General features: G+C 39.0%; 3 protein-coding genes across 9 annotated transcripts in view; 2 read left to right on the top strand and 1 right to left on the bottom strand.

The window, feature by feature from the left end:
* The window catches only part of fhod3b (formin homology 2 domain containing 3b), an 86,791-nt gene extending 79,933 nt beyond the window's left edge, over positions 1 to 6,858 (top strand). For 2 of the 4 annotated variants that reach the window (XM_040116765.1, XM_040116767.1), the window contains 7 exons: positions 144 to 305; positions 442 to 632; positions 827 to 1,019; positions 2,240 to 2,269; positions 2,917 to 3,103; positions 3,862 to 4,023; positions 4,176 to 6,858. In XM_040116765.1, coding sequence (XP_039972699.1) covers positions 144 to 305; positions 442 to 632; positions 827 to 1,019; positions 2,240 to 2,269; positions 2,917 to 3,103; positions 3,862 to 4,023; positions 4,176 to 4,258 — 1,008 coding nt within the window. In that variant the 3' untranslated portion in view covers positions 4,259 to 6,858. The remainder of the gene's footprint in view (positions 1 to 143; positions 306 to 441; positions 633 to 826; positions 1,020 to 2,239; positions 2,270 to 2,916; positions 3,104 to 3,861; positions 4,024 to 4,175) is intronic. The other 2 variants (XM_040116768.1, XM_040116766.1) reach the window with 1 other exon arrangement.
* A 429-nt stretch (positions 6,859 to 7,287) lies between these two features.
* LOC120784516 (retinoic acid receptor RXR-beta-A-like) lies at positions 7,288 to 17,185 on the bottom strand. 4 transcript variants are annotated; one of them, XM_040118381.1, is made up of 13 exons: positions 15,838 to 17,185; positions 15,314 to 15,465; positions 13,817 to 14,010; positions 13,331 to 13,484; positions 12,867 to 13,046; positions 12,396 to 12,449; positions 11,019 to 11,179; positions 10,701 to 10,830; positions 9,454 to 9,580; positions 9,297 to 9,338; positions 9,073 to 9,164; positions 8,831 to 8,936; positions 7,288 to 8,684 (listed from the first exon to the last, which is right to left on the bottom strand). In XM_040118381.1, exons 3-13 carry the CDS (start codon positions 13,955 to 13,957, stop codon positions 8,537 to 8,539), a joined length of 1,335 nt encoding a protein of 444 aa, XP_039974315.1. In that variant the 5' UTR covers positions 13,958 to 14,010; positions 15,314 to 15,465; positions 15,838 to 17,185; the 3' UTR covers positions 7,288 to 8,536. The 4 variants fall into 4 exon arrangements, with proteins under 4 accessions (XP_039974315.1, XP_039974314.1, XP_039974316.1 ...); XM_040118380.1 differs by having other exon boundaries at positions 15,314 to 17,185; XM_040118382.1 differs by lacking the exons at positions 15,314 to 15,465; positions 15,838 to 17,185 and adding an exon at positions 15,092 to 15,295.
* Positions 17,186 to 19,012: 1,827 nt separating this feature from the next.
* On the top strand, positions 19,013 to 19,348 carry LOC120783971 (lithostathine-1-beta-like). Its single transcript, XM_040117379.1, has one exon. The coding sequence runs from the start codon at positions 19,013 to 19,015 to the stop codon at positions 19,346 to 19,348; it is 336 nt and encodes a 111-aa protein (XP_039973313.1).
* The last annotated feature ends 4,259 nt before the right edge of the window (positions 19,349 to 23,607 follow it).

Below are 23,607 nucleotides of genomic sequence, written 5' to 3'. Positions count from 1 at the left end.
CGTTGAGCCCCTTTTTCTGACTGCGCCAAAAAGGAAATTCACTGCAATTTGGTCCTCGAGTAGGGGCTCTTGATTTTTAATTTCAGACAGTTGTTTCCGTCCAACAATCTGAGTGTGTTGCTGTGTATGCATTGCATCTTTAGGCTAAAGGCTTTGAGCTGAGCTACTTGGAGAAAGTTCCAGAGGTGAAGGACACGGTTCATAAGCAGTCTCTGCTGCACCACACCTGCTCCATAGTGGTCGAGAAGTTTCCAGACAGCACTGACCTCTACTCTGAGATAGGAGCCATCACCCGCTTGACAAAGGTTAGCCTTGTTTGCTTTTCAGAAACTCGCTGAACAGTATCAGTTTGTGTTTTCATACACGTTATTAGTAGCAATCATTGCAAACGAAGAGTCCTCAACAGACTGTGAGGAGTTCTGTCTGTGATGTTGTTGTCAGGTGGACTTTGACCAGCTTCAGGACAATCTGACCCAGATGGAGCGAAGGTGCAAGGCATCTTGGGATCACCTCAAGGTCATTGCGAAACATGAGATGAAACCGGCGTTGAAACAAAAAATGTCCGACTTCCTCAAAGACTGTGCAGAGAGAATTATTATTCTGAAGATTGTACATCGAAGAATTATCAACAGGTATATACAGGTGTAGAGTAAATGATTCTATACTGAATTAGATTAAAATTTCTATATTGTAAATATATTGTCCTTTGTATTTGTAACTGTTTCAGTGGCATTTACAACCGTGTTTTTCCTTACTTTTTGTTCAAACATTGCTTCCACCAGAGGATCTCTGTCCAGTGATGTGATGTTTCTCTACACATGTGCAGGTTTCATGCCTTTCTGCTGTTCCTGGGCCATCCGATATATGCAGTACGTGAGGTCAGCATTCATCGCTTCAGCAAGATCCTGAGTGAATTTGCCCTGGAGTATCGCACAACAAGAGAGCGTGTGCTACAACAGAAACAGAAGAGGGCCAACCACCGAGAGAGGAACAAGACCAGGGGGAAAATGATAACAGATGTAAGTGGTCTTCACCACAAGCAACAGTCACATTTCCTGATCCTCGTCTTTGTTTAGTTAGTATTTTCTCAATTCTATGAAAAAATACGCACAATCCCTTGACACTGGTTATATTCTTAATTTGGTTAAAGCGCCAAACGTGGCCATCTGTGACAAACACGACATACGTTTGTAATGACATCAGCATAGTTCCTCAGTATTCACATGTATAGGTTACTGTAACAACAATCAGTGAGTTGTTTTTAGTGTATCCCATTTTGTAGCTGCAGCAGGCTAAGAAAAGCCAGAGCAAACACCTCCCTGCATGATTAAAATCCCTTAAACCCCGAGGAGTTGGCTGCTCAGAGCAGACTCCACAGCGAGCCTTGGCAGGGGCCCCTCAGTCTTCAAAGGGACTCTAATTCAATCACTGTGTGAAAATTCAAACCTTTGGTTGTCCCTGAAGGAGAAATAACAAGACCCACACCTTAACCACACTCTTACAAAGGTGTTCAGTCAAATATGCTCTTTTGTTCCATAGCTTGTATATATCTGCAGTGTTTTTTATATCAACGGGGCGGGGGTGAAAATCTCATAGCACCCTTGATGTTTAAAGGAATAGTGTGACTTTTTATCAAATACCCTTATTCACTTTCATGCCAAGCGTTAGATGAGACTAACTGCAACTCTGTTATCTGTCCAAAATGATACTGGAATCAGTGGCTGGTCAGCTTGGCTTGGCATAAAGACTGAAAGCACAGGGTAACTTGTAGCCTTGTTTTGTCCAAAAGTACCAAAATACCAACTACCAATAACCCCACGTTTTTTGGAACAGATCAAACAAGATAAAACGTGTTCATTAGTGAGCTTTAGAGGTGGCTAGCCTTTTCCCCTCCTTTCCAGTCTTTATGCTAAGCTAAGCTAACTGGCTGCTGGGTCCTGCTTCATATTTAACATACAGACAGAAGAGCAGTATCAATCTCCTTATCTAAGTCTCAGCATAAAAGCAGCAAAGTGTATTTCCCAAAATGTTGAACTTTTCTTTCAATGTTTATAAATCAAGTATTATTTGCTTCTTTATGATTTGGGAAAATGCTGAGTGTCCGTGTGTACATGTGGTCTGTTTATCCAGCTGAAACCCTACGACTGTTTCCTGAAAGATTTTCATTTCATACCAGCAGTATACTGTATTTACAACACACCTTATTGCATTTTCTTTTCCATTTCCTTCATTTCTGTAGAGTGAGGATGACGATGACAATTACGTAGGGGTGGGTAACCAAGTGCACGTGAACTTTCTGTGGTGACTAACATTCAACCCAGCGGTACTGTCACAAATTTGAACCATAACCGGTGTATTCGTGAGGATTAACAAAGGCCGAATCATTGGTGAGACTGATAGGTTCTGTGTGTGTGTGACCCCACATGAAGGAGGAAGCTCGATGGTGATGACAGGGTGAGGAAAAGAGGTGGTTGCATGGTCTGGTTTGAAGTGTTGAGTGAATCTCACCAGGAGGAGTCACGGATGCTTCCTGGTAGAAAATAATGGCCCTTAGGAGGACTCACAGCTGAAATCTTGAACTTGGCATGTCTGCATCGTTGCAAAAAACAGTCATGGAAAAAAGGGGATTCTGATTTTTTTTTTTTTTTTTTTTAAATGATTTATTTATTTTGTGTGTGTGGTTTGAGTCGCAAAATAAACATGTATGTGGAACTTGTGACTGTTTGAAATGACTAATTGTTTTTGCATTAGACTGGAAAGTGCTGTTGCACTTGGAGACTGTAACAAGTTTGATATTTAAAGCTTTTCCTCACGGTTCTTCCTAAGTACTAAATGTAGGATGGAGCTGAGTTTCATAGTCTCCTACTAATGAAATGTCAGATATTGTAATCCTGTGCCCCCCCTCCTCTCCTGCAGAGTGGTAAATTTGGCAGTGCCCCGTCGGACGCACAGGAGAGCCAGCCTCAGGGTATCCAGTATGCTGAAGACGCAGCTGAACATGAGAACATGAAGGCCGTCCTAAAGAGTAGCCTGCAGGGCGGAGAGAGCGGGACGTCCACAGTGCCGGGCCTCCGTACGCGCACCAGAGCCAGCAGCACCAGAGGTCAGTCTCATAAACATGCTATACTGTTACAGCTCCTACATAGCTTTTATATTAATATCATCATCCCTCCGATACACTGAGACACCATTCCGTTTCCGGATATAACTGCTCCAAGAGCACAGCTAATCTTTCACAAGGACTGGTATTTTTAGTCATGCTAGCAGCATGACAGTGCCATGGCTATGTCTCTCTGTCAGGCTGTCCCCCATTTTGGTCCAGACTAAAATATCTCACCAAGTCTGTGATGGATTGCCCTAAAATTTTGTGCTGAGATTCATGATCCCCAGAGGATGACTCCTATTTACTTTTGTTATCCCCTGACTGGGAGCACAAGAGGTTTGTGGTTTTGAGTGAAGTGTCTCTACAACTATTGGATGGATTGACATGAAATTCCTTACACTCATTCATGCCCCTCTCAGGATGAATTGTAATAGTTTCTGTGATACTGAAACTTTTCCTGTCATGCCCTCATCAGGTCAAATTTTTGATTTGTCCAATATTTCTTGATTGTAACTAAATCCCCGAGCTGTACGAAATACCTCAGCTTTACTACATTACAACTGTTTATCATCAGCATGTTAGTATTGTCATTGTCAGTATGTTAGCTGGCTGCCGTTAGCACTAAGCTCAAAGCACCTCTGTGCTTAAGTACAGCCTCAAAGAGCTGCTGGCATGGCTGTAGCCTCTTGTACTCTTATACCTGCCCTGCTATTGACAACTACTGTTGTTTTCTTATCCATCCCGACTTTATTGTTCAGGTCGTCTTCCCCCATGGTGCTCTGCCAGTGAGGACCCAGTGAACTGCACAGATGACACAGCTGATGAGATCATGGAGAGGATTGTCAGGTCAGCCACTCAGGGGCCCAGCCAGCGGACGCAACCTCGAGAGAGGAGACGTTCCCGAGCGAACCGAAAATCACGTGAGTCATGTCAGCGACTGGACAAGTGGTATAATTTATTTTCATGCTTTCAGCTGTATGTGCAAACACTACAACAACACAAAAAGCTCTTATTTATCACAGTTTGTCATTTACTCACAACTTCCCCTTTATGTTTCTTCCGGACTGCACAGTGAGAAGGACACTGAAGAATGGTTTGACGACGGAGGAGGCCAACGCTCTTGGCTTGTCCAGTGGTTCGGAGATGCAGGTGTGAGCTGGGCCCGGATCCCATTGGACATTAAGACGTCTGGGAGCCCTTCCACTGCCCCCCTCCAATGCCTACAACCAACCTGGCAATCCACTGCACTCTGAATTGGCACTAAAATCCCCCCCTAGCTGTGATGAGTTGATCTCATCTTTGTGCGTTTGGTTTACATAGGCTTGACGCAAGTGCTTCCTGAAGAGAGTGGATAAAAGGCTGAGCGAGATTTTCTTCATGAACTGCGGGGCAAAGAGAGCAGAAAACAGAGCGCTGCATTCAAACCACTAAGCTTTGCTGTTGCTGGATGTACATCGATGATCTGCACTCACAAGGCTTGACCACCATCATCCTTCAAATGTGACATTGCTCACAAACACCCGCGCAAAAGTTTATTTTTTAAGGCCAAGGGTATCAAAAGAGTTGGCAGTGCATATTCTTCAATCTCCGTGGCCTTGACTGAATCCAGAGGGCTTGAAGTGTGGTACAGACACTAAACTCTCCACTAACTCTGTTTGCTTGGTTTAGTGTCAGCCCTGCAGCTTTAGTGACAAATTGAATTGAAAGACGTTTCATCTATTGAATAGATGGCTTTGTGCAGAGGGTTTTTCTGTTATATACTACTGTGGTAGTTTTGTGTTTCTTTTCATTTTGCTCAAGAAGGTGCTCAAATAAGGATCAATTGCACTGGATGTAAAAGTTGGGTATCAATGGAATGTGAAATCCTTGACACTGATGAACCACTCTGACATCTGAATCTGAAAATATATTAAACAGTTTTACCAGCAATTTAACAGTAGCACAGTTTTTAATGTCTAATCCAAGTCGACAGATTCAAGGCAGGTGTGCATTAGTTTACTGGGTAAGAAGGAATTTATTAGAGAAACAGTGGAAATATTTTTAAAGATCATGGGAAGAAAGAGAATGTTACTATGGGTAAGACTGGCGATACCACTAGCTTCAGACTAATGCTCTTCATACAAACATTTTTAGATTACACAAATGTAGACAAGCTGCATCACGTGACCTATTCTCACTTAATGGACTGAACAGTTGGGAACAGTTTGAGGAAGGCAGGCACAATCTTACAGGTGAGCAATCGTCATAAGAGTTATGTAGATTTATTTTGTCGAAACTATGAGCTGCACATTTCAGAGTGCCTTTCAGAGACAGTTATTTATTAAGACGTTTTCAGGGACATATAAAATCAAGAAAATGTTACGACAAATGTGCGGTCTGTGAGAGGTGAGACGATACTATTGCAATCATTCATGAGCTGTGATTTATTTTTAACCAGTGTTTTTAAACTTGTCCTGGCAAAAATTTCTGGGTTTTTTTTTTTTCAACATTATATCTTGGATCAAATAGTTTATGAAGATAGCTTTAAAGTATTTATGACAACTTAGGGATTGGTTATGCACATTAGCTGTATCCTGTTGCCTTACTGTAGAATATGGGCATGCATTGTTCCACTCTAGTCGAGATCTAGGTAAAATATAACAGTTAAAGATAGATCAGGCCAAATTAATGTGTAGTTCACCTGGCATCACTGGAGATCTCAATTTGTCATTTACAGGACATGTAGCGTATTCCTTCTTTATTTAACTATGAATGTGAACATCAGGGGTTACATGGTAATTTGTAATATGGACACACACCAAATCTCCATAATTTATCTACTTTAAAACATGTAAATCTGTATTGAAGTGAATAAGAGGGAGCCTGCAGTTGAACCTTTTGGTTATGTGGGTATGTTTCTGAAGGATTGATGAGCTCGTGCTTTTGATTCATTTGGGATGGCCTTGGCTACACTGTAACATGCATAATTACAGCTGATATCATGGCTTGCAAGTTGCAAGGCAGATCTGTCCCACTCGCAAATTTTCACTGTGATGGAAACATAGCCATGGAGAGAAACGAGAATCTCGCGCAACATCATGCTAAAGCTACATAAAACCACACCAGCAGTTCATTTTTTTTTTGTTTTTTTTTTAAAGAATTTACTGAAAACTATTCAGCACCTTAGACTCAATGTGTAGCATGCAACTTAGAACTGAAGTTACGAGGGAAGAGCTCAATGCGTTTCCCTGATTGTACTGACTCTTGTCAAAAACAAGACACAATAGATGTGTAAAGTAATATAGGGGAATGCTGTAAAATGATGTACATGTCATGACAATGTCTTTATGTTCTTCTGTTTTTTTTGTCTTCTTTTTGCTCCATGTGTAGAATTGTGTATTATAGACTAAAAGCAGTATTATTCTAAATATAATTTAAGCAAACCAAGCCATGCATGGTTTAAAAAGGTGTCACTTCTGCTTGATACAAAGGGAGGTTCACTTTGGTTCTCAGAGCTGTAGGGTTTGTGTGCATCTTATTAAACCTTTTTACTTCACGGACTCATCAAATTTACCTGCTACTCCTGTGGATTCCCTTAGAAGTCTTTGATTTCATTGCACTCAACATGTTCTTCTTTTCATTTAACATTAGCTCATCACACACATTGCTGCCTGTGCCATAACATCACTGTGGAACTTGGACACAAGCGCTATACAAACCAAGGCTTCTATTGCGTCTATGTGCCCACAGCAAAAACTATGTAACAACTAAAATAAAAAGGCTCATTAAAATATCTTTTGACTATTTTCTTTAATCGCCTTTCAAGTGTCGTTTTGGCCTAAAATCTGGGTTTCGTCCAGGTACAAGTAAATGTCATATTTAACCCCCTTGGGCAAGAAAAAGAACACCACAAAAAAAACTTAAGCCTCTTTATTTTTAGTCCACACAACCCATGCTTCAAGTCATTTTATGTTCAAGAGCATACAGAGGTCGATGACAAGCTAACCAATACAGCTCATCTGGTGTTTACACATAGCCATCATACAGACCTCATCTGGTCTTGATTAAAATTCTTACATCCACAGGTGTTATGGATCTAATTGTGATTATGGTTTGCTTTTAATAAATTGCAGAGACATTACAATGAACCAGACAGCTACTTTAAAAAAAAAAAAAAAAAAAAAAAAAGGGGGAGACGGGGGGCAGTAGGATATACAACTGAGCATCAAAAAAATGAAAAAAAAAAAAAAAAAAGCTGAAACAGTCTCAGCAAATCCAGTGCAACCCAAGACACGTTCTGCTTTATACTAGCTGAAAACTAAAAACAAGGGCACATAAGAATTAAATAATTTGTATCTCCTGATCATAATTCAAATTTATCAATATACATTTTCCCTGAACAATTATTTTTGCACAGTACCTTAGAATTGTATAGATAAATTACAAAATGGAGTATTCCCTTTCCACCAGACATGATTTACTTTGTAAAACCCCTGAACAACTGACAAGCAGAAAGCTCTTATGCATTTTACATTTTATATTGCTACATTTCAACAAAGATCAACAAAGGGATTTTCAGTTTTGCATATTTTCTTAGGTTTGTGGTTTGGTGTGCATTTGCACCAACAATGTCAATTTATCTCTGAAATAGCACCAAAAGACAAACACCTGACCATTTTACAGGCCAGGTGTTTATTGAAAGTATGTTTTAAAAATAGTACATAGCAAGTGTGCAGTGCAGTCTAATCGTTAACCACAAAGTGATAAGATTTATAAAATGGCAAAGAAGTAAACAACACTACCTGTATATTACCAGACACAAAGCTGATCCTCAATCAACATGTACAAGTCTGACCTGACAGTTTCAATCACTGACTTGTCTATCCCAGGGTCACTGTGAGAATTTTATATTTTGCAATGGATAGAAGTAAACCCAGAGCTGTGGTTGGACGCAGTTACCGGTGACTGTTTGGTACAATAATACATTTTTTGATCTGGTTTGAATTAGAAATTATAAAAAGAAGACTAAGTCCTTAATGCGTACTCACCATTGAGGTTGCCTTCCTTTTTAAAAAACAGGGTTTAGAGATCAGTTCAGCTGGAGAAACAACTGAAGCTTAATGTTTGAGGTGTCTAAAAAGTTTGTATAAAAACGTGTACCCAAATTATTATACTATTCCTGTGAGGGAAATATGTAAATGTTTACATTTTTAAAAATATTTTTTAAACCATAGTTACTCATGAAGTTATTTCAACATATAGCACCAGCTTGTAGATCATGCCAAGCCTTGGGTTTGGTCTAAAGAGCAAATCTGTGCTGCACTAAAAAAGTGTAACCCAGACAGCAGTGAGACAAATTGACAAATCTTCAAAGAACTTAAAGTGCCACTCCAGTCCCACTCCAGCTTCCCAGACTTCAGCTATCTGAACCTAACCACAGTACGCATTTCCTATCTAAGACAACTGATGGGGAGCTTCAAGCATTTCCATGAGGAAAGTGTCAATAGGTGTGTCACCGATCAGCTTAAAGAAGAAGAGATGCTCCAAGCACTTCAAGCCAATGGATCGCAGTGCTGGCAGTCGAAGAAGCAGCTTAGCAAACCTGCAGGGAGGAAAGAGAGTATCATTTAGTTTGATATGGTAAACAATACACCAGTGATGTTTAACTTGGACACTCTACACTGCAAAACAAATGCAGTAGAGTAAAAAACAAACTACGCCAGGTTTGTCATGACTGAAGACTTTTACCTTCCCTGCTGCTCTGGGTATTTCTGTTTGCAGTAGGCTTCCAATGATGCATAGACCTTTTCTCTCAGTAGCTCCACCTCACTGGTGTTGGAGAGCCCTTTAGCATCTGCAGGAAAATACAGAAAATATTTTCATTATGGGCTAGACACTTAATGATACACAATACTTTGTTTAAAAAAAAAAAAAAAAAAAAAGTAATCTTTCTTATTTAGATATCAGCAGTGTCTTGCACTGTCAAGCACCTGGGTTGAAGAGGACGATGGCTCGGAGGCAGCCCAGCTCTGTTTTGTCCATTGCCATATCTCTCATTTTATTGACGAGCTCAGTAAGAACCCTAAATAATGAAAAACGATGCAAAGATTTTTGAAAAAGTCTAAGAGTGTAAAATACAAAGAGCATAATGAGAAAATTACTAGCATTTTATTGACTCAAAGACATTCTTAATATCACAAAAGCATAAAATTACCTGTCAAATATGGCGCCGACCTCTGCACTCTGCACACTCTCCCTGCATTAAATAAATTCAGTTATTATTTAGATGATACACATATGTAAAACATTAGGCATTACAATTAGTTGCAATTTACATTTAAGCTGGAAATGTTTTGTTTCCATCGATGTACCTGTCAAAAATGGCTCCAACTCCTGCACTGTGTGTACTGTCGCGCTGCAGCTCAGATGCCAGGAGAACTCCATCCTTCAAAGCAATGGAGCGATGGGAGAACGAGGCAATGAGGAGCTCATTCCACCCTGACAAATGAAATACAACAAAAACACTGGTAAGTCATGGTTGCAGTGAAAAACATTTCAGTTGTTCTTAAGGTGAAATTACCCTTACAATGAATAGCTGTTTTAGAGGGACACACTTCTTTATCTGGTTGAAGCCAATTCTGTAAAACACACAGTTTTTGATCTCAGTGTGACTTTGTGCCCCTGTCACATCAGGCTGCACCTCCACTGTTGCAAACACTTGCAAACTACCCAACAGTTCCCTTTGAGATTCACTTCCACTGGGTGTGTCAGTGCAACACACTTAAAGTTAAACTAAAATTATTATTGCTAGTTTCCCCTTTGGAAAAAAAACCCCCCAAAAAACCACTTGGGACATCACCCATCAGGTGACTCTGCCAACATGTCTACCAAACTACTTGTATATTATCCCTGTATGAGGCTACTGTCATCTCAGTGCCTAGGCTCACACTCTTCCATATCCCTGCCATTACAGCTGCACAAGTTTTTGTGCCAAGTTGTGTTTCAAAAAACAATTGGAGAAAAAAATCTTCCTCAATTCCTGAGTTCCATCTTCAAATATATTTTATTGTGCATTCATTTAATATATTCTTATCTTTTACTGAACCTATCCATGCACAAACTCCAACATCCAGGTGCAACATTACCATAATTTAGGGTTTTCACTGAGGTTTTTCAAGTTGCTTTGTAGTTAGTTTCTATCCAAGTCTTGATGTGAAGAGCAGCAAAGGGTACAAACTTGCAGGCTTTTTTCTGCTCTTGTGGCAAATCTGTTTTATAACTATTTCCTTGTGTTCTAGCCATCAAACCTTTGTGGTTAATTTAACTGTCTAGTGTGTAAATAGAATTAATTAAACAGTTCAGCACAGCACTACTTTATATAGCAGTGTCATTGTATAATACAGCATTATACTGAAAACACGACAAAAGACCATTTCAGAAAATGTCCTTGGTCTTGCTGTTCTTTCAGAAGTCTACTTTGTAATATTCGTAACATTTATAATCTGCCGATTACAAACTTGCGAAGACATAATGTGGATCTGTTCTCTGTGTTCTTTGTGTTGATTTTGAAGGCACAGTTCCACATGGATCATTCATGACTGCAGGTGCTCGATCATACCTGCACGCAGAAGGATGACCTGGTCATCAAGGGGCAGTTCGGAGAAATGCGGGATTCTCTTTGCCCACTCCACCAAGGCAAACAGTTGTTTGTCTGCAGTCTGACAGATGTTGGTAACTGCATCATGGGGCTGAATCCAAACAATAGAACAATATGATTACTTAGTTATATAACCAATTCCAAGGCTTCCAATAATTACAACATTTAAATCAAGTTATCTTAGAAAATTGAGCCCAAACTCGTTATGCTGCCATGAAAAACAGATGACTGACACAGTTACTTATATAATCTATTAAATGCCTTGTTCCAGCCACTCACAGAGTTGCCTGCAGAGCCTCCATCAGAATGAAGCTCAGTCTTCTGCTCCACTGCTGTCTCTGCCTCCAAAATCTTCTCCACAGGCATCTCCTCATTCACTCCAACACTGAACTCCAGCTCTCCTTCACGCTCTCGGTTCCTCTGGCGCTCCTCCTGGACCGCTGTGGCAGACAAAACCGGGGGGGTGATGGTTAACACTGAAGAATGACAGAAGACTCTTCTGCATTGAGAAAGACCTGTTTCAAATTCAGTGCTTTCTTGACAAAAATGTTATCATGTCAGTAACAGGAATAAAATGTATTTGGTTCAGAATTATGTCAATTGTAACTGAAATGTAGGGCTGGCAATTTCTATTGTACATTCCTAAAGATGTGGTGTCAATTCAGAGTGCTAAGAAAATTACTATAAAATGTTTATCAATGTATTATTGTACACACTGATTTTGGATTTGCATACTTTTTCTACTGTGTATGCTACATAATTACTATCCATCATGACAAAAGTCTGATGAATTTCCTTCCATTATCAACAGAAGAAAACTAACCTCCACTAGTTTATCAACATGCCTTTGAATTAGATTACATGCATTAGCTTTATGTTTAACGATAGAATATGAAATCATTAAAGACAGAATAACAATGCATCTAAAAATCTATCATTTTTCCCACTCCTACTCAAATGGCAGCATTGCTCCAGAGTGGTATTGTCCTCACCAACACAAACCACCTTGAGGACAAATGAGGAGCCGAGAGACTAATGTGTGAAGTTTGTTAAAACTAAACAGTGGTGAAAATACAAGTCTATGTTTTTTACAGCAACCCAAAAGGAGACTGATCTCCAATCCATAAAAGGTACCACCACATATTCTAAGTTCCATCCAACAAATCAGGGAAAAAGAAGGAAAAAAAAAAAAAATAGAACTGTCAGAATCCCTTTGAAAATACTGACACCGTAACATATCATCTACTCGTCTCAATGGCAGATCAGACACTCTGACAAAAGTGCAGCCATAAGAAACTGACATGGGAAGGTGATTTAACTGGTAATCTAACAGACACACAAAATCTGCAGATAAATCAAGGCCTTCACTAGAATTTGAACCATTATTTTCTTTGGCGCATAAACACCGATCCACTCCATCAGATTTTAAATACAGTTACATACATTCAGCAAATAACTACAGCTGGTTAACTGCTTATTTTGTAAAGGAGTCTATCCTCACAAGGAAATATAGCAAAGCTATTCACGCTCGCTCACATTTCTGGATACAATTTCACCTACGAATCCCCCAGTGAACAAATTTTGCATGTCCAACACAACAGGCTAATTCTCTAAGTAACATTAAAATACATTATCTTTAACATTTTAATGCCATACTCATCCATCCCTCATCTTTTCCATCTTCTTTTATCCACTTTACATGTTTGATCACTATTGAAAGATGGAGAAAGGGTAGAATAGGAGAAAGTGAAGGAAAGAGATGGAGAGGGGTTAGTTATATTAACCAGCCCCAATATACCCTACTCTACCCTTTAATTTATCGAATGAAGCAACCACTCTCACCTATACCAGAAACACTGAACTATTCCAATGTTGCTTTATCAATTTAAGTGCGCTTCCTTTTGCATAATGAACTACTCTAAGAAATTTAATTGACTGCCAATGTTCAAATCATTCTAAAAATATATATCTAACTCTTGGTTGTAGAAGTCTCTGATATACTGCATGTCCCCTTTGTGTAGTGGCATTTAAGACAACTCACAACAAAACATGTGCCGTAACCGTCAACAGCCAAACAGGCTCTCATTATGAACTTAAACCTCTGATACAACCCTGTCTCTTGCATACCTTCCCTCTTCATGCCCATGGCCAGGCACTTCTGGTAGCGGCAGTACTGGCAGCGATTGCGCTGGCGTTTGTCGACCAGGCATTCTTTGTTATCCCTGCAGGTGTAGCTCAGGTCTTTGCGCACAGTTCGTTTGAAGAAGCCTTTGCAACCCTCACAGCTGTACACTCCATAATGTTTTCCTTTAAATTTCAGAAATTTAAAAAAAAAACAAAACAAAACAAAAAAAAAAAAGGTAAAGTTAGAGGCCAATGGAAAGATCAAACACAACCCATCAAAGTCAAGGCAAAAGTCTGACACACATTTTTCTATTTTTCATTAGGAACAGCAACTGAGATCCATTTTGTTAAACTGTTAATTAAAACTTAAACACAGGCAGAAACATCTGACAGTAAGGTTGTGTCCACACTCAGTCTCCAGCTGATGTTTCACATCTGCTAATCCTGCTATTTGTGCAATCACTCACCAGAAGAGCGGTCTCCACAGATGACACACAGGCGTTTCTGAGACAACATTATTCCAGGGCTGTGAGCTGGCATGGGCCTCAGGCCAAATGGAGGCTTGATATCCTCTGAGCTGCTGATCGAGTGCATCCCTGATATGGGTGCTGAGGATGAGATCTGGATACACAGTGCAACAAAAATAAATCATTTAAACACTGTAATGCTGTTGGTTAATTGTATGCTATGACAAAAGTGTTTTTTGTTTTTTTTTTGTTAGTTTGACTTATTTGTCAGTTTTTTCAATGTTGATAAAATAAAGATTTGACATCAGTGTGTCCATTGTGAAAAGCTTCTGGCAAGTAGTAACATCCAAAGTGCTATTCACTGCACTGTACATATTGTAAGAAAACAAAGACAAGTATCCTACAGCTAAAACACATTAATCTCTTCAACATGGAAATTAAGTACACCATGACATCAGTTCACAGACTCTAATGCCTTTTGATTACCTGACTGTTGCTGATGGGTCCAAATCCCAGAGAGGGTGAGACAACTGTGGAGTTAAGTGAGGGACTGATCACTGAGAAAGGAGAACCCAAGATGGTGGTGGGGCTGTTGGAGGCTGAGCTGTTGGGCTGCTGTGAGGACATGGCTAGTAAGCAACCCAGTGGAGAGGATGATGTCCCGTCTGAAGGATATCAATCTGAGGGTGACATAAAAGAATATAGTTGAATGATACCTGTCTTTAACTGTATATGGCTGTAATTATACACTGCAAGTAGAGCTGAAACAATTACTGATCTATTGTCATCTAGTTTTATGCTTGATTTTACTATTATTTCTTAAACAAAGCTGCCAAACGTTCTCTGGTTCTGCCCTCTCAATTGAGAGGATTTGCTGCTTTACTCAGTTTTACATAATTAAAGATGGAATATCTTTGAATTTTGGACTGTTGGTCATAAAACTTAAGACATCTGAAGACATCAACTTGGACTTTGAGAAATAGAGATGTGAATTTTTCACAATTTTACTGACATTTTTTATCGACCAATCGATTAACCAAAACAATAAACGTTAGTTGCAGACGCGATTGGAGGACACAGTGACGGCGATTATAAAATTTTCCAAATTCTCAAGTTAACCAGGCTACCTGTTAAACTAAAATCTCAAAATAAACCTGACACCTACCAACTGTCGCACAAAAAGGTGATTTGATGGACGAATGTGACTGCAAACACACAATTTATTGGCTAAAGAGAAGCCCAAAAGTCAAATTGTTTCACAATATTCACCTCATCAGATTGCTCAAATTAAAGGAAAATGCACCGATAGTTAACAACGTTTTGTGTAAGAATCTTTGTTCCAACTAAACAAACAGTAAGACACATTAACCTTTGCTTACATTAGTCGGTGTTTGTTAACGTTAGCTGGCTCCTGTTGGCATCGCAATAACGTTACACGTTTGCTGAATGTTGCTAACGATACGCAGTAATGTTGACATTAACGTTACTCCATGGAGCACAGCATTAAATAAACGCTAACCGCAAACAGAAATGCAAGTGTCCATGATTATTTCCATGAATTATTATCTGTACAATGTGTTAATGGCCATAACACATAATTAATGCCCTGCGTTTGCTTTTACCGTTAGCTAGCTAGCTACAAATCCATAAACGTCCCCAAGACCCTGGCTGGGTAACATTAGCTAACATTAGCTTTGGTTGCCATACGTCTGACTGATACCGCATTCTGTATAGTTTCGTAAAACTAACATTTAAACATACCCCATTAGTCATCAAAAAAAACGTGGAGCTTGATAACTTGACAGTGGTCGAACCATTACAATAAATGTTATCTACGTAGCTAAGATTAGCTTGTTAGCTGCAATTACGAATAACTTAGCTAATATAGCTAAAATTAGCCTATTGCACGGCTCGGGGTGTTAGTCTGGAGAAGAAGTTGTTGGCAAAATAGCCGATGGTCGTTTAAAGGTTGAAATTACTTACCAGACACACCTTCGACGCATTGTTGAAGACCACTTCACTGTGCTTGTTGTAATCAGACAAGCGCCAGACAACAAGGCCGACACTCAGATCCAGTTTACTTCAACTTGACGCTGTTGTTGTTTACAGGCCATAGTGGCTCGGTGCCAGCATCCCTAGAGTCAAAATGTCTCATGGGACCACCCATAACAGCATTGTCATATGACACTCCTGCACTACATGTTCAGCTTGATGCATTTTTTTAATCAGGCTGATTTCGGTTCCTACATTTTTGCCAAAGATTAGAACATTTGCATTAAAATTATGATAATACAGTTTCTGGTTTTTTACAAATTTTCCATCATATATTGTTCTGAGAATGAATAAATGGCCTTCCAAAATTCTACACATTCACACACAGCATCAAACTGTTCAATACCCAAAACACTATCACAACAGGGTATTACTGATGCATTCAAGACTAAGTACTGGAAAATGACTCAACACAACACATCTGCGTATACTCTGACACACTGAAGCTACCTTACCTGGACAAATGGAAATATTTGATTGTTGTGGTTATGATGAGCCACTGATAAACAAAAATTTAAGTATAAAATAAATTAAAAGCGTCATAAATTCAAACAAAAATGCTGTGTGGATTTTGTGTAGCCTAATTATTGCGCAGCTGATCTAATGTGAGCAAATTTTTGGACAGCCACACCTACAAAAAGTGCTAGAATATTTTTGACAATGACAGGAAGGGCAATTGCAGTATTGCACAACACGTTCTTGCTCCAGTTGTTCAGTAATGTTTTCCACTATCAAAAATATTTAACACAATGTTCGCTTTAAAGCTCATCTTTAAGCTCCATTTTTTTATCCAGGTTAAAGACTGAGTTGCACTTTTGTAAGAGTTTTAATTACTTGCAAAACCTTTTGACCCTTGGATATAGAAGGGTCCTTTAAGGATCAATTACTTTTTTTCCCCGCATGGTTAATTTGGTTAAAAATCCCCTTTGGTCACTCACGTTAAAAAGCAGTTTTTAAGAAGAAACATGTGTCTGTGGAAACTCACACAAGAGCTGCCCTAAGATGCCCCCCCCCCCGACAACATAGCATTTCCCAGTATACAGGGTCCAACAGACCCCTAATATCACAATACTGTTTTTGCTTTTCAGATTGATTGATTTGTTTTGTTTTTCATTCAAATATTAAATTTGAATGAATAATTTTAACCACTTAATAATTCCCCTTTTACCATAGACATAAATTGGGGCAGGGGCGGTTTCTCAGTGTCATGATCATGGACACTTAGAGAGGGCCAGAGATTGAACCATGATCTATACAGGTAATGGCTGATTTTTAGGTGGTTTAACCATAATCCCTTCTCTGCATTTACCTTCATAATAGGACAGGAGAAGGGAAACATAGGGGAACTGGTTTAAATTCTTCACTATTAGCCAACAAGACATGCTCATCTTCATTCTTGACCAACCACGTGACTGATGGACATGATGTCAGAGACTAATTTTCATTGCCGTCCGCTGACATTGCCAAATAATGACAAAATCTTGGATCATTCAATTGACAGCAGACTTCTAAAGTTGTCCGCTTGGTATCCTTGCATTTCATGGCAGGTGTCGCTGTTTTTATATCATTTCATCTCAACAAACCAGCAAGCAATGTACCGCACAGTATCTAGAAGACGGAAAGAAACTTGAAAAACTGCTTTGTCTATAGTGGCTACAGAAGAGGTGTCCCTTAACAAGCCAAGTGGCATTCTTTAAACGCCAAGTGGCATTCAAATACTGTGGTGCTCATAGCTGTTGGCACCTTATGTTAGGAACAGCACCTGGTCATAGCACAACATTATGTTAACATGTCTTTTTTTTTTTTTTTGCATTTTGTTTTGCTGTTTGCTATGTTCATGACTGAAAACAGATTCATCGCGATGAAAAGAAGTCAAATTCTGATTTTTATCTCTGGTTTGTACTTTACATGATTTTTCCCACTGTATAATGTTTTTCTGATTTCACATTTGTAAATGTATAACGTAAATGCATTAATGTAGTTGGATACTGGTACGTATAGACACAAAGCTTTTGAAAAGTGAAGAAGGGTTACTTTTTAGAATTTAAAATTATGGTGAGAAATTATCAGTGGATATGAGAGTATTTTTATAATTGTTATTGTTGGTATTCAAACCGTTGTGACTAATTATGCTGCTTGTAATTCCACAGGAATTTGCTCCTTCACAGCGGGCTCTTCAGACTTTCACCTTATTGATCTTTCAAAGACTTATAAAGGAGCAAAGAGCTATTGCAGAGAGATGTACACTGATTTAGCAACAGTTCACAGCTCAGCAGATATGAATTATTTGATCACTTCATTTTCAACTTCCACTGCCAGAGCCTGGATAGGACTGGAAACTGGAGATGTGTGGATGTGGCACTGGTCTTGGCCTGATCAAAAAATAGATTTTTTAAACTGGAGGGCAGGAGATCCACGGAAAAAAAATCAAGATACATGTGCAGCAATGGATGTACACGGCGAGTGGTTTGACAGCAACTGTGGAACTAAAAGAAGTTTTGTTTGTCATGGTAAGTACAAAGACAACATTGCAGTAAGGGTTATTTCACATGGCACAGAATCTCACTACATTTATGTGATAAAAATATCAAACCCTGGGACTTGCAGGTAATGGTGAAACTCGTGGTCACATTTTTGTTGCTGATACCAAATCATGGAGGGACGCTCAGAATTACTGCAGGAGCTTATCATCTGATCTGGTTAGCATTCACTCAGCAGAAGAGAATGAGGCAGTACACAATGTGTCTGTGTCACAAAATGTGTGGATTGGCCTCTTCAAAGATCCCTGGAAGTGGTCCGATGGGAGCAACTCATCATTCCGTTACTGGAAACCCTTCCAGCCTAACTACCTTGAAGATCAGGATTGTGTTGCTGCTATATTCAAAGATAAAGGGAAGTGGAATGACCTGAAATGTGGAGGCAAACGCAATTTTGTTTGCCGCGGGGGTAAGTTGGTGTTCTTTACTTGTGGTATTGCGTGCTCTCTATGCCAGCAAATGGATGTTGTAGAATTTGTTTTAAGTTATATCTTAATGTTGTGTAACCTTACATATTACACAACTGAGCCACATCTACCACTGTCCATTAATTACTGACTCTTACAGCGAAGAAATCAATTCCAACAACCACCAATCAGAAAAGTGCACAGGAGACCGTAACAACAGATCTGCCAACAAATATGACGAGTCTTCCAAATACTGTGGTTAGTTCTACTAAACAACCAAACACTACTTACGTTACCACAGAAGAAGAAACAACTGCCACTGAACTGACAATACCAAATACCACAAATGTTGGATACAGTACCTCAAGTTCTTTGCTCAGCAATGCAACTACAGAAATGTCAACTGTGACAGCAATGCCGCTACCGCTAGCAACTTCTGTCAAAGTAACCACAGATGGTATTTCTGCATTAACAAAACTGGTGGTGACTTCAGCCCCGAACACAACGCAGCTTTCAATGCTAATGTCAACTCAAAACAGTAAAAGTTTGCCTCAAGGTATGTTTAAAATTATCATGTGCCCATGTGTATTCATTTAGCATAAATTTACATTACATATTATGGAATTAAGTACTGTTTCTCTTTCTGTTGTCTTCCTAAAGCAAATCTGATACTAATCCAGCAAAACATGACATGGATTGAAGCTATGAGTTACTGCAGGGAGCACCATATTGACCTTGTCCATGTTACCAGCAAAGACATTCAAGAACAGGTGGCTGAAATGGCCAAGAACGCCACTTCACCCCACGTTTGGCTTGGACTACGCTACACCTGTGACTTTAACTTTTGGTTTTGGACCAGGTCAACTACTGGCTGTTACCAGAACTGGGCCACCGGACAAGGATCTGAAAGGAAATATGACTGTGGTGCTACAGGTGCCCTTGAGGCCACTGGGAGGCAGCAGTGGGTAGGCTTGTCTGAGACAGAAAAACTGAATTTCATCTGCTATGCATGTGCTGAATGAGCGTGGGGGGCCAGTTTTGATCATGCTATATGAAGACATAACACATTTTGTCTGAGTATACTGATATTTTTGCAGTTTGCTGATTTAACATTCAGAACCATGTTTCAGACAATTGCTACATTAGGCCAGCGGACTCTGATGGACTTCAACAGAGATATCATGGTTAATTTAACGTTCACTTATGATTACATACTTCTACCTTTGTTGAAATACACCTGCTTTCTCTATTGTTGAAATTGAATTTAATTAAATATGAAAACCTCATGTGGTGTGTCACAGTCATGGGCAGCAAGAGTAATGTGAGAACGCTGATCTGCTCTATGCCTTTCACTTGGGGGTTACTATTTGCATGTTGACCCCCTGGGTTGGGCCCCAAGATTGTCTTCTTTAGACCACCAGAGTATGGCCCTGATCCAGCCTGCCCGGTGCCCTCACTGACCTGACCTTCACTGGCACGCATATGGAAGACAGAGCTCCCAGGCACTTGCCTTCCTGTCTGCACCCTTGAGGTACACAGAGCATCTATAAGCACAGGAACTGGCAATGATACATTTTCAGAGACGAAAACTGTATTTCATTGATCTCCAACTGTACGACATAAATGTAACTGTGAATAGACTGTTTCCACTGTTATCAGACAGACTTTTCCATGGAACTAATCCTTGCCCTTGAACGTTTCACAAAGCTGTACAAACTTCCTTCCTCTTTTGAAATAATGACTCAGATACATGTTTGAATGATTGTCAATGAGGTGGAAAAAAAAGAAACTTTCTGAAGAGTGATATAACACAGGAAATATGCTGTGCTTAGTAGTGTAAGTCATTTTATGACCAGGTGTAAGGATACTACTTATGAAGGTTTTATTAGTATATCAGTATGTTCATGGAATTAAATAATCCCACATAATGGTATGTATATTTTATAATCTAGTGCAGCATTCTAAAAACTGCTTTTGCATCCACAATGAGGTCCTTGTCACTTGTCAATTACCATGGACCATTACACATGAGTGTGTCATGGCTTAGTTTCTCCATGAATAGGCATTGGTCAGTGAGCCTCCCATCAGTTCAATGTTAATATCTCATTGGGTCCAGTCAGTCAGTCCATGGCATAGCCCGTCACCTCCTTTTCTCACCGTCATCTCCTCTTGTGTGCTGTCCAGCTGGCTCTGACCTTTGACCCTTTCACCCTCACTCCTGACCCCTGGGGACATTCCCACGCCACACCCTTTTGTGTACACCTCTCAATGGTAACCCAGTGGTCACTCCATCTGCATTTGTAGAGATTATGGTGATATACATAGTTCACTTTTACTTGGATCAGTGTAATGCGGCCTAATATGACCTAATCCCAGTTCAAGTATGAGGTGCTACAAAACTGAAACTTATGCATTCATTAAAGCTGTGCAAACATTTCTCACCAAATACAGAATAAAAACATTTAATTTACTATATATATTGGTTTATCATATAAGATAGTTATCTCTCCAAATACCATCCAGAGTATGTTTCCTAAATCAAAGAGTCAAATGCGGGAACTCAACGATGCATTTTGGGGTACAAACGTTCAACTAAAATGAATCCATAACTATGGTCCGCAAACAGACTTTTTGGCTATAAATTCAGAAATTTCTGAAGTTGAAACTTAAAAATCATTGGTAAATATCAGCTTTTAACGTTATGTCTCTCTACCTGCCATGCACACTTCTGTCTTTCTCCTCTTTCCTTTTCTTCTCTGATTCTGCACCCCTCTGTAGATCCCTCCCTTCTTTTCCTTCTGTCACTTTCACAGTTAATTGTAGAAAAAGAGATTTTCTCCATTGAGGCAGAGTCTCTTAGGTAACCCCACTCCTGCATGAAATGAGATGGATAGAGGGGAAAAGATAGAGAGGGGGACATGGACAGGCAAAGTGAACAAGCAGCGGTTGAGGACGGACGCAGAGGAGAGTGGACTTTACAATATTCAAAAAAAGTTAAAATGAAAGAATAAGAGTTTAATATTTCATATGCTAAGGGACACATGATTAATATCTGCTTCTCTGGGATTATTATCACTCTGTTATTGATGGTGCATAATGTAAGTATTAAAATAGTTTACTTTTTCACTTGTTAGTACAAGTTGATTCACTAATACACCAGTCTATAGATAAGAAATAAAAGGAATTGGTAGACGAAGAATATGTACATATTTCTAAAAAGCATTTAGAGGTAGCAACGTATAATCTTTTAAAGAAACAGTAACTCTTGGATTTTTGAGTGTTTAGCCTGCTTTCTTTTGACAGTTCATTAATTCTTCGGTCCCCTAACAAACAGCAACTACTTGAACTGAAAATTTTCATTACATTTTATGATAGATATTTCTGCACATGTTTTAATTCATCGCTAATATTTTCATCAAACCGTCAATCCACTGCAGGTTTTATTCCCTGGGCTAAGAGATGCTATTGATGTTCTTCCCAAGTTTATCAGGGAGTCTGGTGTTGATTGTCCAAACGCAATTCTTGTATTACTTCTCCATACCTAGGAGTTGTGGATGGACATCATGCCCCCGACTCTCGTTTACGCCCAATTACTTTATACTGTTATAGTACATAGATGAACACTGGAATTAATTAAATATCATGGAGCTGTGTCCAAAGAAAGGATTGCAATTCAATTGTTGTGGAAAAGTTTGACTTTGCAGGGCCCACACTGGATTTGGAACATTTAAAAAGTTATTATAATTGAAGATTTGTGATAATCAACAAATCTGACTAATTAAAAGTTAGGTTTCTTAATTCAAAATCAGTTTTCTTAATTCACATTGAGTTTCCGGATTCTGGACTTAGACTTTTCAATTCCCTGAATTCTCTCGTGTAGGCTACCTACCTTCTCCAAGGCTGCAGCAGTGGACTGACATTTTTCAATTTTCTGTAAAGTTCCAAAAAGCTGAAAATGATTAATTTGTTTTGGGTTCTTTAATGTCATTTTACCTTGAAGAAACAACTACACTGAACATGTGGATCAGTTGCTCATATAGTTTGCTGTACAGCTACATGTGAAAAAGTCCAATTTGTATCTCTCGCAATGTGGGGAGAATAAGATTATTAATGGATGAGGCAATGTTATGGCATAGTGTCACTCGGTTTGTGTTTGGCGAAGTGAAATGGAGACTGACAGATATGTTTCTCCCATGTGCCAAATGAATCTTTTGATTATAGAAGACCAAGACTTACGCTTTTTAATTATGTGCATAACTGAGTAAGCTTGATTACAACCTTCTGTAAGCAAATTTCAGTTATTTGATGTTACTGCGATATATTATTCAATCACAAACTTCTGGGAGATTTTACACAATTCAACTTTTGTTATGAAGATATGTACTTTTACACTTGATTGCATATGGACAGAAAATTACTTAGAATTAAAGTGGCAATTAAATCTCCACACTATATTAGAAAAGGCCCAAGCAGGGTTGAAACTGAGACAAAAAATTCACAGTCTATGGATCAGTGCCTTAGGCTGAAGCATTAAGCAAGAATAGCCATTTGGGAGCTTGAATTCTTCGATAAATCTTTGCATGGATTGTTTCTGTTTACATTTACACTAGAACTATTTGTATAAGCAAGTATAATATTGGGATAGTGATTAGTTGGACTCTACAATCAAAGCTGTAAACATCTGATACATTCGCTTGCTGTTTTAATATATTTTAAATTAATGTTTAAAAGCAGGTACCTGTCTGTCCTATCATTGTGTTTAATGTTGAATATCCCGATTTATCCTTCTACAATTGGAAGATAGATATGATTCTATTTCTCTCTTGACTGCATCTTTCGTCGTGCCATTCTTGTAGAAAAAATAAAGTTTTTGACTATTTCTCTGTGTCTTTGTCATTATTCATACTGCTCCATTTTGCTAGATCATAACAGAGTTTGGCAGCTTTTCAAATTCCATTCAGCATACCATCACTTCAATGATGAATACACATATGATAAGGACTACATTATAAGTATACTGCACAGGACATTAATAATATAAGTATATAAGAAGCTTTAGTAGCTATTGATAAGGGATTTTAAAAGAATAACTGCAGAAATGTGCAGATTTACTAGAGCTATAGTTTGCAAATCATTCCTGAATCATTTGTTGGAGAGTAAACAGTGCTCCCCACAACCCAGATCCAAAGAGCCAAAACTGGATTTCTTGTAAATCACATGATGTGGGGAAAAAAATGACTTGCAACAACCAATGAGGGGATGGTTACACATTATGAAACAG

Source organism: Xiphias gladius, chromosome 22 (genome assembly GCF_016859285.1).
Source record: "Xiphias gladius isolate SHS-SW01 ecotype Sanya breed wild chromosome 22, ASM1685928v1, whole genome shotgun sequence".
NCBI lineage: Eukaryota > Metazoa > Chordata > Actinopteri > Istiophoriformes > Xiphiidae > Xiphias > Xiphias gladius.
The sequence above is the reverse complement of the archived record's forward strand: the minus strand, read 5'-3'. Positions and strand labels throughout refer to the sequence as shown.

Coding starts and splice junctions, on each gene's coding strand:
- LOC120783971 (XM_040117379.1), top strand. CDS start 19,013: ATGACATGGATTGAAGCTATGAGTTACTGCAGGGAGCACCATATTGAC.
- LOC120784516 (XM_040118380.1), bottom strand. CDS start 13,957: ATGTCCTCACAGCAGCCCAACAGCTCAGCCTCCAACAGCCCCACCACC. Junction 13,047..13,330: donor CTGTGGAGACCGCTCTTCTG/GTGAGTGATTGC, acceptor TGAAATTTAAAG/GAAAACATTATGGAGTGTAC. Junction 9,339..9,453: donor GTTGGAGCCATTTTTGACAG/GTACATCGATGG, acceptor TATTTAATGCAG/GGAGAGTGTGCAGAGTGCAG.